General features: G+C 34.9%; 1 protein-coding gene across 5 annotated transcripts; it reads right to left on the bottom strand.

Annotated features, from left to right (window-relative positions):
- Window positions 1-1,405: 1,405 nt before the first annotated feature.
- stk25a (serine/threonine kinase 25a) lies at window positions 1,406-10,326 on the bottom strand. 5 transcript variants are annotated; one of them, XM_079627906.1, is made up of 13 exons: window positions 9,959-10,279; window positions 9,462-9,513; window positions 7,638-7,807; window positions 7,262-7,492; window positions 5,344-5,400; window positions 5,132-5,240; window positions 4,886-5,043; window positions 4,520-4,705; window positions 4,232-4,377; window positions 4,032-4,140; window positions 2,749-2,820; window positions 2,500-2,636; window positions 1,447-2,291 (listed from the first exon to the last, which is right to left on the bottom strand). In XM_079627906.1, the coding sequence occupies exons 3-13, from the start codon at window positions 7,731-7,733 to the stop codon at window positions 2,252-2,254; spliced, it is 1,341 nt and encodes a 446-aa protein (XP_079484032.1). In that variant the 5' UTR covers window positions 7,734-7,807; window positions 9,462-9,513; window positions 9,959-10,279; the 3' UTR covers window positions 1,447-2,251. The 5 variants fall into 5 exon arrangements, with proteins under 5 accessions (XP_079484033.1, XP_079484035.1, XP_079484034.1 ...); XM_079627907.1 differs by lacking the exon at window positions 9,462-9,513 and having other exon boundaries at window positions 1,406-2,410; XM_079627905.1 differs by lacking the exon at window positions 9,462-9,513.
- Window positions 10,327-16,125: the final 5,799 nt, after the last annotated feature.

Raw genomic sequence — 16,125 nt, 5'->3', positions numbered from 1 at the left:
AAATGTAAGTTAGTATCAGCAGCCTAAAACTGCCAGTTCCCTTTTTTATTATACTGTATATGTGATTTTTTTCCCCTTTCTTTTAAGTATATTAATAATTAATTTACAAGTTCTTTGCCTATGATCCATTGATCAACAATCGAACTTTTTCTTTTTAACTACCAATATTTTTTGCGATGCATATCTTGCTATATATATATATATATATATATATATATATATATATATATATATTGTCAAGACCAGTTGAGTTATTTGTTATTTTAGTAGCATGATGATGAAGAAGAGTTCCACAGTGTTTCGTTTACTTATCGGCTTCACTTTACGAAGACAGATCTGTAAGATATCTGATTTGGGAGATTATTTTCTTGCTCTTTTTGGATTATTGATTGTATTTATAAGGCTTTTGGCTTTGTCCGTTCAACATGCTGTACAGGGTCCAACCAAAGACCTGAAAAGTTATCGCGTAAGCCTGAAAAGGTTGGCCAAAGTTAGTCGGCCACACAATAAGCAGTGTTGCTTTGTGTACTCAACAATATACTGTAAGCAGCCATCATCTCGACTTGAGCTCAGCTTGTCTGATGTGTTTCAAATCCCTCTTAATTCAATAATGCACTGTGGGATCATGGTCTTCACACATTTGAACATTTTATGCAAGGACTGGAATTATTTTCTTCCTCGTTTTCTGTATCTGGCAATACGTTTTTTTTTGTTGCCCATCCCGGATTGCTAAAGCCGAGAAAAGGGAGTTTACTCAAAGTCCTCAGTTTCATTTCTCATTCAGAGGCGCTAAACAGAGTTTTGATTAAATCGCTTTTCTCTGACTTTAATATTTAACTCTCTGACTTTACTATTTATTTTGTGTAGCATGTTGCCGAGGCGTTGCTCCTGTACACACCGCATGTAGTACGTTCCATGTTATGATATTGAGGGATATCAAATAAAACTGAACTGTGTAAACATTTCCTTCTCTTCATTTTGTCCCATTTAAACATTTGTTCGCCTAAAAATTCTGTTATTAAGTGCCCTGTATGAGATGACTTTTGTTGATCTCTGAAACATAAATGAAGATAGTTTTAATGAAACCTGAGATTTCTGTCCCTCCATTGAAAGAACATTACAGCAAAACTTCCACATTTCAAAAAGTGAATAAACATTGTAAAATACATAAGAATTGAACGGTTTATTCCAAGTCTTCTGATGAGACATGATCGCTTTTTATCAGTTACATAAATGTATTATTTAGTAAAACTCTTTTTTTATTAATTGAAATATAGCTGAATTCAAATAAAATATTAGATGACAAACTTAAACTCATTTTATTTCAGTTTATTTGCCGAGGCAACATTTCTCATTTTAGTTCAAGTATTTAACTTACTAAAGCTAAAACTTAATTAAAATATGAATGAGTTAAAAATAAACCAATAAAAATGACAAAAAATACATTAAGACTTTAATGAAAACTGAAAATATAAAAATAAAAGCTAGTTCAAAATATGAATAAATACAATGATTTATATTATACAAATATTACTGCTTTATATGATGAATATATATAATTTGGTATCAAGTGGTTTAATCCAAGTCAGTTCAAGTTCATTTTATATGATGAACAGATTTAATTTAGGCTTTTATTTTCATATTTAAAAATTGATCGATTCACAAACAGAGCACATCAGATATGGTAAACAAACAAGTGTACGCTCGTTGATCAATGCTTATGTGAATAAAACGGTAAATTAAATCTGTTCATCATAAAATGTTCACCATAAAACCGTTTGATTCATGTAGATTAATCTTACAATATATTTATGATTATTTTGGAGCGTCAAAGTTTTGGTGGAAAGGACTTTGAGTGTAGGGACAGTAATCTCAGATTACAGGTTTCATTGAAAAAATTAAAAAAGTAATACATTTAAAGAATAAAATGTTTTTGGTGAACTATGCCTTTAAGCCCTTTCCTGCATTTCCTACAGTGATTTATGCAAAAGTAAGAAAACAGCGCAGTTTTCTTCTTACACTAGTATATTTATAGTTAAATGTACTTTGTCATTTAATGGAACGCACATAAACTTGACTTGTCATTTCATATTTTACATTTGATTTAGACATTTTTAAAATTCTATAAAGGAAACTGTAAAAACATCTCCTCATACAAGCAGTAATGGAAAGCCTGGTGGTCTTCAGCAGAAGGAGCAGGTGAGCCATCAGGATAGTCTTTCCGTGGAGCTGGCCAGCAGTCCGATGGACCTCATCGTTTCGAAGGCATGCTGTTTCCGTTGAGTGTGAACCTGCAGGGTTGAGACACAGGAAGTCTCAAAGTTCACTCCTGCGGATGATTCAGTGCTGCATGCAAGTGCCACAGTGCAGTACAAAATCTTATAGCAAAGAGTCTGCATGACCTGAAAAACTGGCATAAGCAGAAAATTACATCAAATACAATTAGATACTGTGTGTACAGAAACGTGGATGAGACCGTTAAATGTAAGGCCCGTTTACCTGCACACTCTCTCCATGACGTGATTGAGTAAACGGTCCGAGATTCCAGGGCTGGACTCCTCGGCGAGGCTGAAGGCGTTTTCCAGCTCTTCCAGGGCGCATACGCCGTTCCCGCTAGCACGCCGCTTCTCCTTCAGCTGCATTCAGAACATACCAGTCTGCTAATCCACGTGTCGAGACCCGACGCTAAAGCACAGGTGCACCCGTGATGGAGGCTCGCTGACATTAACACATTTTTGAATTCCTTACCTCTCTGAAGATGGGTGAGATGAATGTTGTCAGAGACGGAGACTTCGGCTGCCTCTTCATAGCGTCTGATGTCTGTTATAAAAAAAACAAGGGTTTTTTGATACCTGATGGATCACTTTGAATAAATGGCATGGGTAAGCTGAACTTAGTACAATTTGCATAATACATATATATTATACAGTTGGGTTCCAGAAGTACAAACTCCATTCATTTTCTCCATAAGGCAGACGTACTGTGATATACAAGGTTGTTAATCCATAGTATTTTCTTCTGCTGAAGCCGTCAGCTGGCGGGTGAACTATAACTTATTTTTTTTGAAATGTTTTTATAATCATGTTTAACAGTGGAATTCTGTGGAAAAACTACATTACCCATGGTGCTGTACAGAAAATTACACCAAAGAGTCGAAAAAAGCAACACACTCCAAAAAGCTCTTAAGCTCCACCCACTCCCATGAAGCACTGCGAATGACGTAATAAAGTTGATTTCCCTACGCTCTCAAAATACTGAACTGTTGGCTATATATATATATATATATGCATTTTTTTCAATAAACAATTTCAATAAAATTGTTGTTATACATATAATCCATACAGACGTATACTTTTACATTTCTCATCATTTTTAATTCGATTATGCTTCATGGGATTGTAGTTCTTTCCCTCATTAAAACTGTCAAGTACAGAGTCCTGTACCTTTGTCTTTTTGTCCGATTTTCAAAAACTTTTTTGCTTCAAAACAAAGTTTGTAGTGTTGTGATTCACCTTGTAGCTGATTGGCTTGGTTCATGGCTTATAACGAAGACTATTTCAAAATCCCTATGGGAAAAATTAATGAAAAATGTACTTCCGGAATCAGCGCCGCTGAAAAAAAGGGGCACTCTTACACTCCATAGTATTCAGCAAGTCATGTGATCACAAAATTGCAGCCCCAATGAAACGACTATACGATTGTACATAATTTTAAACTAAAACAGTGTTAAAATCAAGTATACTAAGCTTCATTTCTTTGCCTAAATGTGCCTAAAAAACATACTAACTGCATTTTTAAAGGATGCTCTGAGCTGCTACTGAATTCTATGCAAATATGTAATGTCATTTTACATTGCAAGATCTGTCCCATTTCACCCCTAGTATCAGAAGCAGCTCTGATGCAAGTTTAGTTCTGTTCGATTTATCATTACCCGCAATTGTGATTACCTGTTTAAACACCTCCTTTATGGCATCTATAGATGCAGGTTTGTGTTGGCGTTGCAGTGTAAAGACTTTAAAAGACATATTTACCTTATTTTCTAAATGATTGAAGCCTCTCTGTAACTTGTTCATGGAACTGGGCCGCACGGTGGGGAAAGTCCACATGGGACACTGGTCCCTGTCATCCCCCTCCCCGTCCCTGAGTGAAAAACAAACAGAGTAAACACACCGTACACTGATATCACAGGTATCGCAGATGGCTCATCCAGGAATGCGGACCGGACACGTACATGTCAGAGTCGTCAGAGCTCGACTCGTCCCCGTGTCCCTCTGTCTTCCAGCGGCGGTATCGATCAATGAGCTCTGCCAGGTATGAGGTTTTCTTGGTGTAGCGGGTGATGAACTTGTGTTTCAGCAGCTCTTTGGCTGTTGGTCTCTGTCATGTGCAAACATCATATTACAAGAATTAAATGCAGTTTGCCTCAGGTTTTAAAGTTTAATTATTATTTTTATAATTAAAATACATCTCTTAATAGAATTGTTTTTTTAATAAAGGTATTATAAAGAGAGCTACTAACAAATCGTGGCTCTTTATTGAGACAAGATTCAACAAAGTCCTTAAAGGCTCTGCTGTAGGACCCGTCCAGGGTGGGCGGGTTGCTTTTGGGGATGAGGAACAGGACTCTCATGGGGTGAAGTTCTGAGTTCGGCGGCTCTCCTTTAGCCAGCTCGATGGCTGTGATCCCCAATGACCAGATGTCAGCCTAAAACATAGGGAAGACAAAAAAATGGTGGTTAGTGCTTGTGCCATCTGTCTGTCTCTGAATATTTCATTGAGCTTATTTTCATCGTGCAATCTTCGCTAGTTAACAGATGTCCACGTGGAGGACTTGAACATGATACCTGTTAGCTGAATGACAAACGAGACAAGGAAGTACTTGTACCTTGAAGTCATACGCAGACTGTTTGATGACCTCAGGTGCCATCCAAAATGGAGTTCCTACAAATGTGTTTCTTTTAATTTGTGTGTCCGTTAACTGGCCGGCCACTCCAAAGTCTGCCAGTTTGACTTCTCCGTGTTCAGACAGTAACACATTGGCCGCTGTAGCCAAAAAGTAGAAGGGTTATCCATATGGGGACACTTCACAGGACTAAAATCAATCAAACAGAGGCCAGTTTTAAATACTGACCTTTGATATCTCTGTGAATCTTCCTCTCTGAGTGGAGGTAGTCAAGTCCTTTCAGTATTTCTCTGATGATGGTGGCGATATACGCCTCTTCCAGAGGTCCCGGCCTCAACTGTTCAAACACATATTAGAGGATGTTAAATATCCTTTGAGGGTTTTTTTTTTTTGCCTCACTGTAAAGAACTCGCAAGCATGGTAAAAAAAGACTAACTCACCAGGTCCAGCGCCGATCCGCCTCCCAAATATTCCATGATGATCCATAGTTTAGAGCCCTGAGAAACACAATAAACCAGTCAATTAAATTACCATTCATTTGTCTGATAAAATCAACAGATATTTGATCATTTCTAAAAGGAATAGTTCATCAAAGCATGACCACATTTAGGATGCACTTTTGCCCTTTTTGGAGTTGGAGACCTATTTTAGTATTATTTTTATAATTATTTATTCATATTTTAATTTAGCTTTTATTTTGATTATTTCATTTTGATTTTAGTTTGGGTTTTGTTATGTGCGTTTTTTCATATATACGGTATGTATATATATATATATATATATATAGCTTTCATCAATTTTTATTTCAGTTTTAGTACTTCAATGTAAACTTATTTCAGTTACTATTTCTAATTAGTTATTTTTCTATTATATTAGTTCAATATAAATCTAATATTTATATTTTAATTAATTTCAGCTTTATTTCAATTACAGAAAACCATTTTTATTAGTTTTTCGTTTACAATAACAACACTGGTTTGAGACACACTGGTCACTGTCTACTTTTATTGTATGGAAAAGATTTGCATTCCCCTGAGAAACTCTTGTTCACAAAACTTTTGCGGTCTCTCAAAAAATGCTCACAAACCTTGAGCATTCTCTGGAAAACATTTGTGTTCCCCTGAGTTTGCATTTGCTCTTGAAGAACACAAACCTTTTTGCAAGCGGACGGAAAGGTTATCGGGGGAACGCAAAACATTTGCGATAGAACGCAAAAAGCACTGATATATCATTTTCCCCTCGCATCTCATATTTTTTTTCCATCACCATATTCCTTTTGGAGCTCCGTGATAATCTGACAAAATTATTTGGCAAAAAAAATGCTAACTACTGCTACAGGTTTTATTTTACTATGCAAACAATAAAAGCATAAAAAACAAAACCCTCACAGGAAAAAAGCATACATAATTCTGAATGTTCCGATCCTATCTGACTTCTGACCTGTAATGCTGCCTGAATCATAATCATACACTTGTTCGTTCGTTGGCCAGAGGAGAACTGCCTTTGGGGACACTTAATATTCAACAATATTATTGATCTGCCTGCATTGACACCATTATGTGAGAACTGAACTGAGCTGGACGATGACATCACTGTTTTCTCCAGAGCGGCTGTATAGATAAATGAACTTAATTTTATGACAGAAATGAGCCATCACTGAAATTACTCAAGCTATGACACTCTTTTCCTATAGATCTGTTGTACAGCAGAAACTAGTTAGTTTCTGCTGTACAACAGATCTATAGGAAATTGTCCCATTATCTATAGGAAATTGTCCCATTATTGTCCTGTTATCTCTGTAAAGCTGCTTTGTAAAAAACACTATATAAATAAAGGTGACTTGACTTGCATATGTTCATAATTTCTTTGTATGACAGTCTGGCCAAAAAATGATGTCCGCACAATTTGGAATGTTTCATTGTATTATCTCACAAATAAAATGATCGACTCCTGACTCCAAGCACAACTACGCAATATGCTCACAAATTCTTAATAATATTTGAAGGAGATTATCCTAGGGCCAGACATCACATTTGGCCACCATTGTACCTACAATAAGGTATTGGGAACCAATAATGAACATTGTGTATTCAAGTTAGTTCATAATACAGGAACTGATGTTCATTTATATGGCTTAAGTTTTTTTTAAATGTATTAGTATTAACATGTATAGCACTTATATATTGTTTATTGTTAGTTTGCGATACCTAGTGCATGAACTAAAATAATGCCATTGTAAAGTGTTATGAGGAAGTCATATGTTTATGAAGGGTGGAATTTAAACTATTCCTTTAAAAATACAGAACTATATTGTGATGTTTTAAAAGCCGCGTCTGAAAGAAGGAAATCCCCACAAACCGTCAGATAGGAGCCGTAGTATTTGGTGACATAAGGGCTGTCGCACTGGCTGAGTACTGTGATCTCCTGCTGGATGTCTTCAATCTCATCCTCTGCCTCTTCCAAGTCAATAATCTTAATGGCCACCACCTCTTTCGTGCGGTTGTTTATTCCCTTGTAGACCTCTCCAAAAGAGCCTTTACCGATTCTCTCCAATTTGGTGAAATATTCCTCAGGATTCAAACGCGGATTCTGAAGGGAGAAAAACATTTATTTAAAAATTCTTACCAGCTCTCAATGGCAAGATCCAGCATAGTGTATTTTCTTTACACAGGAGACGGACTCTAGGAGTTGTCCTTTTATCAAGCAACAGATTAACAAATGCAGGAAGATCTACCCAGTCATCGCTCCGCTGCTGAAGGTCCGGAGGTGATGGGAATCTATCGAGGGAACTGCTAGAAATCACATGTAGCGTTTTAAGCACTTTTTTCATTTTCTAGGAAAACACTCCGAGCCTCTGCTTCCTCGTTCAGTATGGGATAAAGATGACTTGTACTGACAATCCATCTGGAAGTGACACCGTTTTATCAAAACACAACAATCACTTGACAAGACTCAAAGTTCAGGAGATAAAAACTCCTCTTGGTATCAGCTCAAAATCCGATTTCCACATTCATTACACTCACATTGACCCTTTTTTAAAAACTGAGCAATCAAAACACGGAACTTTTACTATTATTGGTAGTACCGCCCATTGGAAGCCTCATAATATGAGATCAGCAGATATGCTTTCTAAACATTCTCAGAAACAAAGTTAATTATTCTGCCAACTATTCTACACCTGCGTGATCTGTGGGTGTGCCACTCTTTCGTCAAGATACTCTGAGAGGCTCATCAAAACACACGATACGCTGCAATTATCATATTGACATACAAAACACGCGCACTGGCTGCAAAACATAAACCTGTTAACTATCATGAATAGACGGCATCCATTATCATCTGAATCTGTACAAAATACCCACATTGTCTAATATGTAATATAACATTTTTACACTTTATCCTCTATTCATCATTTAAGATTCTCAATAAAATCGATGTGATGAAGGATGTTCAGTATGAATAAATGTTGATCTTCAGACTGAATTTCATGGTCATTTTCCATGGACGTTGCCATTTTAGCAGCCCTGTTACCAACACATGAGACACCTAAATACTTTAGCTTTAAGTATTTAAAGCTTTAATTTAGCAATATTCTTGCAATTAATGTTAAATCAATGTTAAAATTAAATTGTTTTACACATTAAAACAAATGTGTATGGGTAATAGGGTTGCACATTTTAAAAAATTAAATTGTTTTACACATTAAAACAAATGTGTATGGGTAATAGGGTTGCAAATTTTAGCCCAAATTATGATGTTTCTCAGAAAGTCCCAGCTAGTTTAGAATAAAATGTTGGTTTAGTGATAAACCTATATTTGACATAACTTTAAAAAAAAAAAAAAAAAAAACTTGATAAGTGCAGTTCACACAGTACAATTTGTGGAAAAATTGAGAAAATGATTATCTAATTTCTTGGGAGTTACAATTTTTCAAAATACCATGTGGTAACAGGGTTGTGTGCAAAATGTGGACAGCTAAATATTAGCTATTATTAGTAACCACTGTTATTAGTTACATATTAGTGATAATATCATTTTAGTGATTAGTTAATCATTTAAAAATATGAAAATAGTTTTAATTAGAAACAACAAGTCTACTTGGTTTACATTTCATAAATCATTTTGTTTTTGAAAGATGTCTCATCAAGCCTGCATTTATTTGATCAACAATTATACAGAAAAAAACAGTAATATTATGAAATATTATTACAATTTATAATATTGGTTTTCTATTTTAATATACTTTAAGATATATTTTATTTCTGTGATGCAAAGCTGATTTTTTCAGTGTCACGTGATCCTTCAGAAATCATTATTATATGCCAATTTATTATCAATGTTGAAATGTTGTGCTGCTTAATAGTTTTTTGGGAAACTGTGATATTTTTTTCAGGATTCATTGATGAAGAGTTAAAAATAACAGCATTTATTCAAAATAGAAATATTTTCTAACTATATAAATCTTTACTATCACTTTTTATCAATTTAACATCCTCGCTGAATAAACGTATTCATTTATTTCAAAAAAAGAAAGGAAAAAAACACTGAAATTACAAACCTTTGAACTTCTATTTTAAATAAATGCTGTTCTTTTTTTCTTTTCTTTTTTCCTGGAAAAAAAGTATCACATTTTATAAAACAAAATGTAAGCAGCACAACTCTTTCAAACATTGATAATAAATCAACATATTAGAATATATGTTGCATTGGCCAAAATTTAAACGTGCATACTAAAAAACTATTAGAAATAGAGACTGGATTTTCTTTATTCCTTTAATTACTATTATTTTTTAAGAGGAACATCCTAAGCATCACATACACTTTAGGCACAGGCTAATTTACATTAATGTATTTACATAAATGCTGAGTAAAACTAACCAATTTAATTACAAAGCTTCCTAATATATTATATAGTATATTATAGTAGGCTACGTTACAAAGACACAGTAATGTAAAGTTAATCATCCGAAAAGAACAGTTAGCCCAACTGTTATGTCTTAGTATGAAAGAAATGCAAGGATGTATTCAGGTGTCATCTTCGTCTCTCTGGATTACCTGGTTCCGCATGTTATGAAGGTGTGCCATGTCCAACTAGATATACCTCCAGTTCGGGGTTCACAGATTTTTCCTCTTTCTCTCCTTCTTGAACAGTCACCCACCAATGGAACAGCTTGTTCCCAATACACGCCTCTCTAAATCATCCCCGTGTACCAGACTGGCCCGCTGTAGGGTTTATAAGGTTTATAATCTGTATTCTCGTCCATCCATAAGCGCAGACAATCGGTCTTTCGTGTGAATCTTTGCGGTTTATGGTCTGCAGAGGAGACTCCCTGTGCAACCCCACTATTTTTGACTAAGAGAGAGGAATTGTGTTCCGCGCATGCGTGACAATCTCCTTTAAAGCCCAAAGACTGCTGGGAATCGTAGTTTTTCGCTCACTCTGAGCTACAAGGCTGTGTACACTACACATAGATGCTCTGAAATAAATAAAATGTTTACCCCCGGATTCACAGACAAGGCTTACTTCTATCCCATACATAAATGCATCTGTTTTAACTGAAGGTAACTTGCACTGACAAATCTTAACTTATGTCAGTTCCATTGTTGTGTCTCCATAGGCTACACCAATGTTTTGCTTTGTTTTCTTAGGCATGTTTATAAAAGCTACTTAAATATCCTAATTGAAGCCCTAATCCTGGCTTAATCTAAACCATGTCTGTGAAACCAGACCTTAGATATTCACAATTTAGGAATGGGACTTTCATTTGTAAATCTTCTATATTTTTAGCTTAAACATTTCTAATTTATTCTACAACAGTTGCACTTTAAGCCGCTTCTTTCCTCACTTTTTTTTTTTTTTAATTCAAGGTCGTTTTATTAATAGGCTATGACAAACATAGCATGCAGGTATGTTAACTTGAAGACCTTTTTGAGCAAAACATTGCTATTTTCAATGCTCTTACTTTACACTTCCTCTAAACCGCACCCTCACATCATTTTAATGAAATATTACTGAATTCCTTTAATTAAGCCTTTTGAATTAAGAAAATAACTAGGAGGTTTCAGATTTTCCCTCATTGTGTGGGCATTTCAGTTATTTTGAGCATCAACAATTTCTAGGCTATTATAAATTATTGTATTATAAACTATACATTGTATAGGCTACACAAAAGTTTATTGAGCATTATGTGCAAAATGCAGGTTAGTGTCGGTCAGAGGTTTTTGTCGCACTGTCGTCATTTTCTTATGATAAGACTATATCATGCAGTAGGATTTGTGTGTGTGTGGGGGGGGGGGGGGGGGGGGGTTCAATTAAATATCCCTGTTTTCGGTTCATTTTGTGTTCAGTCAGAACATGACCCTTGCATTGGTCGTCAGTTTGAATTGGCCTGTCTATGTTCTCTCAGTCTGAATGAATTTTCTTAGTGGTCACAGTGGTTAAATAGTCTGCCATTTTTCTTCTCTATTAGTGAGCATTCCAATTTGGCCTGTTTAGTTCAAGTTGTTTGACATCTTAAATATATTTCTTTTTTTATATAAAAAGGCCTATACATTTTGTATTATGGCTTCATTTCATAGTTATAACTGACTAAATCTATAGTTAATGTTTTAAATGATTTGTAGCCAAAATATATTTTTAATCATTATTCTTATTAGGATTCCAATTTTGAAAAAAAAATAAAAATTGTGGCTGTATGTATACGGTAATTGGTCCTTTTTTTTCTGACATAAATTGTAAAAGGAGGTCAAAGTGCTGCTCTCGAACAGGAGGCATTTCACATTGATGAAATACTTTTCTTTGAGTCTGTGTTGTTCTGTTCATTTATTGTTAGTCCCTTCAGTTGTCATATAAGTTATGTATGTTCTTGTTTCAAATATTATGTTAGCTGTCAAATTGACACCTGCAAAAAAATAAGTTTTTTTTTTGTTAATATGTAGCTTCCTCTTTGTCCCTGTAGGGGGCAGGATTGTACAAAAATATTGCCCCAAGCCAAAATAAATATAGGCCTATTTATTTAGGGATCAGAGTAATTGTTGATTTGCAAACTTATGCGGTTCTATTTATATCTATGAAGATCAGTTGTCTTACCTGTATTTTGATTGTTAAAAAAAAAAAAACGCGATGGGAGGTCATGTGACAGGCATGTAGGAGCATGTATGGGTTCCGCAGAAAACTATTATTCCTCAGAGCAGAGGTGTGGTGTGTTAAAACTTACTGAAGATTCTTCACAGTGTCTCATTATTCACTGGAAATTAAATTCTTATTATTTTATTTTGGATAGCCCCTTGAGATGTACCATCTCATTTTCAAGGGGGTCCTTTAAATCACTGAATAACAACAAGAGCCACACATGCTCAAAACATGACAATACACAATAACACATTTAAAAAGAAAAACAGCACAAAAATAAAGACCAAAATCAACAGGACATCATTCACAGCATGTTCCCCCCTAAGCCCCCTCCCCAAATTATACAATAAATTACATATTTTACATTGACAAAAATAAAAATGAATAGGCTGTTCACATGACATTACAGCATTCTATTGAGCCCAAGATTTACAATATAAGCTGATAAAAAAGAATCCTCAATTAAAACATGTACATGGTGTCTTTAAATATGCAAATAGTGCCAATTTAAATAAATGTAAAGATGTGATAGATTTCAATTACAATGGGAGGTTGTTCCAATATGTAGGAGCTTAATGACAAAATGCTCTTCTCCCAATTTCCCGATGGATTATTGGTGTAGCAAAAAATGAATGTAGCAAGTGTTGTATAGGATAGGTTGAGATGTGTCTGACAAAGTATTGTTGAAGATAAGGGGGACATTTATTGGCATAATTAATGCAATTAAAAATAAACATATACCAGTGATACCTTCTTCTTTCTTTAGGTTGGAGTTAGTCCAATTTTTCATAGAGCGTGCAGTGGATGGATTCCATTCCATCAGGCAGCACCAGTACACAACTTCAATTTTCCTATAGTTTGATAAACATAGGTGAAATCGGTTTAAAAGAAAAAAAATGTTGGGGCAGTTTTTTTAAAAGTTGCATGTGAATTTGGGGTCTCATTAGCTTGAGAGACTGCAACAAAGTGTTCATTAAGAGTTTGTGAGATTATTGTGGAGTTCTGTATAATTTCATTATTGATATTCAGTTGATTAATCCGCCCTATTTTGTTACGGTTAAGTAAAGTGTTAAATTTATTCCAGAATTGTCTTGGATTCTTAAACTTTCTATTTAAGCTATTTTTATAATATTCTGACTTTTCGTTCCTTGTTTTAGTTTTACTACTATTACGTAATTGTCTGTATATTTCCCAATCGCTTTAGGCGGAATTTGGCACAAGCAACATCTCTTCGCTTAAACAGAGAAATCAGTTCTGTGTTATTCCAAGGAAAACGAGTCCCTTTTACTCTGACTGTTTTACGGTAAGTGGAGCGTGCTTATTAATCACATTCATAACCTCACTGTAAAAAAAGTCCCATGCATCATTAACTGTGGGTATAATCCAGAGGCGTTGCCAGTTAATATTGTCCATGTCATCATTAAGGTTCACATCAAAATATTTACACTGTCTGAATGTTATATCTTTAGGGTGTGCTTAATACATTTTGATTTTCCACACACAATATATTACAGAGTGATCACTTAAACAATCTGACATGACTTCCTGAGGATAATATCCTTTCTGGGTTGGTTACAAGTATCCAATCTATTAATGTTGATGATTGTAAATTTACTCTGGTAGGTTTATTAATCAATGTACACTGCTTATTAGATCTCTGTCTCCTGCTGAAGATCGGTCAAGCCAATTGCTGTTAAAATCACCTAGAATTATACATTTATTATTCTTTTCTAAGGAATTTAGGCTTAACAATATATTCTTCATAGAGCAAGAGGGGGCTGAGGCCTATATGTTTCCAATTGTAAGCGATTTATTTAAATGTAAACTGCTTATTGTTGCATGATAGTTTTAAGTGTTACATAAATGTGAGCAACGTACGGCCTCCATCTGTAGGCCTATGCGGTTGTTTTAATCTGATAAACTGTCACAAGCTATTCAGAATTAGTTGTGAAGATAGGTTATTTTAGTTTTAAATTGGGATACAGAGGAAACCTCAAATGTGGTCAGTAAAAAAAGGAACTGTTGTCTGTCAGTAAGATAAACTTCATTATGTTCTGCTGAACAGAACTTTTTGTTCTTTTGTGTCCCTGTTTTTGAGGAAGTTCACTGTTTAGTCAAGCTTATAGTATAGTAAGCTTTTTATTGTACTCCATTATTTAATCAGTTATTCAACATTTGCAGTTTTGTGCAAGCTACTTGGAAAATGTAGTGAGCTGAGCTAGCAGTTAAATGTAGCTTACTGAAGCTGCCTGGCAAATGTAGCAAGCTAAGGTACATCAATATGGTAAAAGTAGTTTACTACATCTAAGCTATTTTTTTAAATTTCATTTTTATATTGAACCAACCATTCCAAGTCAATACTATCATCACACACAGTAATCAATCAAACTGACAGTCAAACAGATAGGCAGGCATAATTTGTCAGTTCAATTAACTGTTACAAACCAATTTGGCAACAAAAAACAAAAGCATAGCTATATAAAATAAAACCATATAAAACTATAAAAAACCAGGTGTCAAGAGTGTGTGCCTCTTTCCATTATGTATACATATCTCACGTGACAGCCCAAGGATTGAGATACGTAATGTCACCGTCAGGAGCAGAAGGTCAATGCAGGTAATGCTGGTTGTAGGGCTATGAAATCCTTTTTATTTTTTCCCACTTTCCAAATTCCAGTTTTTTGTTTTCTGTATTCTGTCCCCCCAAAATTTTAGTTATCAAAAGCATGTCTAAGTAATTAAGTGAAATCATGAAACTTATACAATATATTTTTAACCATTTTTAAATAAATATATATATATATATATATTTATGTTTAACCAAATTCTGTTTTTTTATTGAATTTATTCAATACAGTCGTTGTTAAAGGGGTGGTAAAATGCCATTTTCACAAGATGTAAAATAAATCTCTGATGTCCCCAAAGTGTGTGTGTGAAGTTTTAGCACAAAATACCCCCACAGATATTTTTATATAGCATGTTAAAGTTGTCACTTTTTGAGGGTTTGCAAAAACGCCCCGTTTTGTGCCTGGTCCTTTAAATGCAAATGAGCTGCTGCAGAGGGCGGGGTTTCAAGAGCTCCAAAACACGAAGACGAAGAAGATTTAAGCTTGAGCTTTAGGCCACATTCCACACGAAGCCAGAGCTTTCCCTATCCGATGTTTTTTTTTGCCTCGTTCTAAAAAATAATTCCGTAAACACGGCGTCTCAAGAAATATCTGCGTACACACGAAACCACTGAAACCGACTCAAAACGCTGTAGTATACATCCCAGACCAGTATGTGGTGCTGTAATTCTGCCATATAGATACAATAAAATGTATACAATAATATTAGGCACAGTAGCTTCTTCTTTTCTTTTTAACCAAGAACTTTATTAAACAATATGAACAACCATAAATGGCCTGGTACAATAGGGATGAGTCACGAATCACGATATTCAATTAGTTATCGGACTCATATAAAGCTTGCCACAAACCCGGCAAAAGTAATGAATGAGTCAAATATAGCAAGGAGACATTTTAACAGTTTAAAAGTAGACATTTCAAGCATTCTATATATTTCTGAGTTTCGGTTAATTTATGAGACGAGTTCCAGTTCACGAGCAATGCAAGTTACATTGCGCCGGCGCGTCCATGTCATGATTATATTGTCAGCTATATTTGCTTCTTATTTATTAAATCCAGGCAATTGGTTGATGAAACTTTGATTAAAATTAAGATACAATTTATACAAAACGAAATTCACTTTAAAGAAAGGCTTTATACAAACCAGCTTTATATAAAACAAAACTTAATGTGGTCAAAATGATGTCTCCCGATATATTGCACATCTTATGATTAGCTACTCATGCTGTTCACTTTCATAAATCAACATAGATGAAATAAAAAATAACATATTATTTAAACATAAATATGAAACTAAATACATTTTCTTTAATGGCTACAACAGGCTTACTGAGAAATGTAATGTCGGAGTGGAATTTGAGCGAGCGCCGTTGTGCCGGCGAGCATGTGCGTTTTTTGAACAGCCTAGTACTTGAATACACCTTGTGGTGCAACCTGGACACATCGTCAGTGATACTCCCGGG

Source organism: Phoxinus phoxinus, assembly GCF_949152265.1.
Source record: "Phoxinus phoxinus genome assembly, chromosome: 11".
Classification (NCBI taxonomy): Eukaryota; Metazoa; Chordata; class Actinopteri; order Cypriniformes; family Leuciscidae; genus Phoxinus; species Phoxinus phoxinus.
Note: the sequence above shows the minus strand (reverse complement) of the source record. Positions and strands in the feature narration are given on the sequence as shown.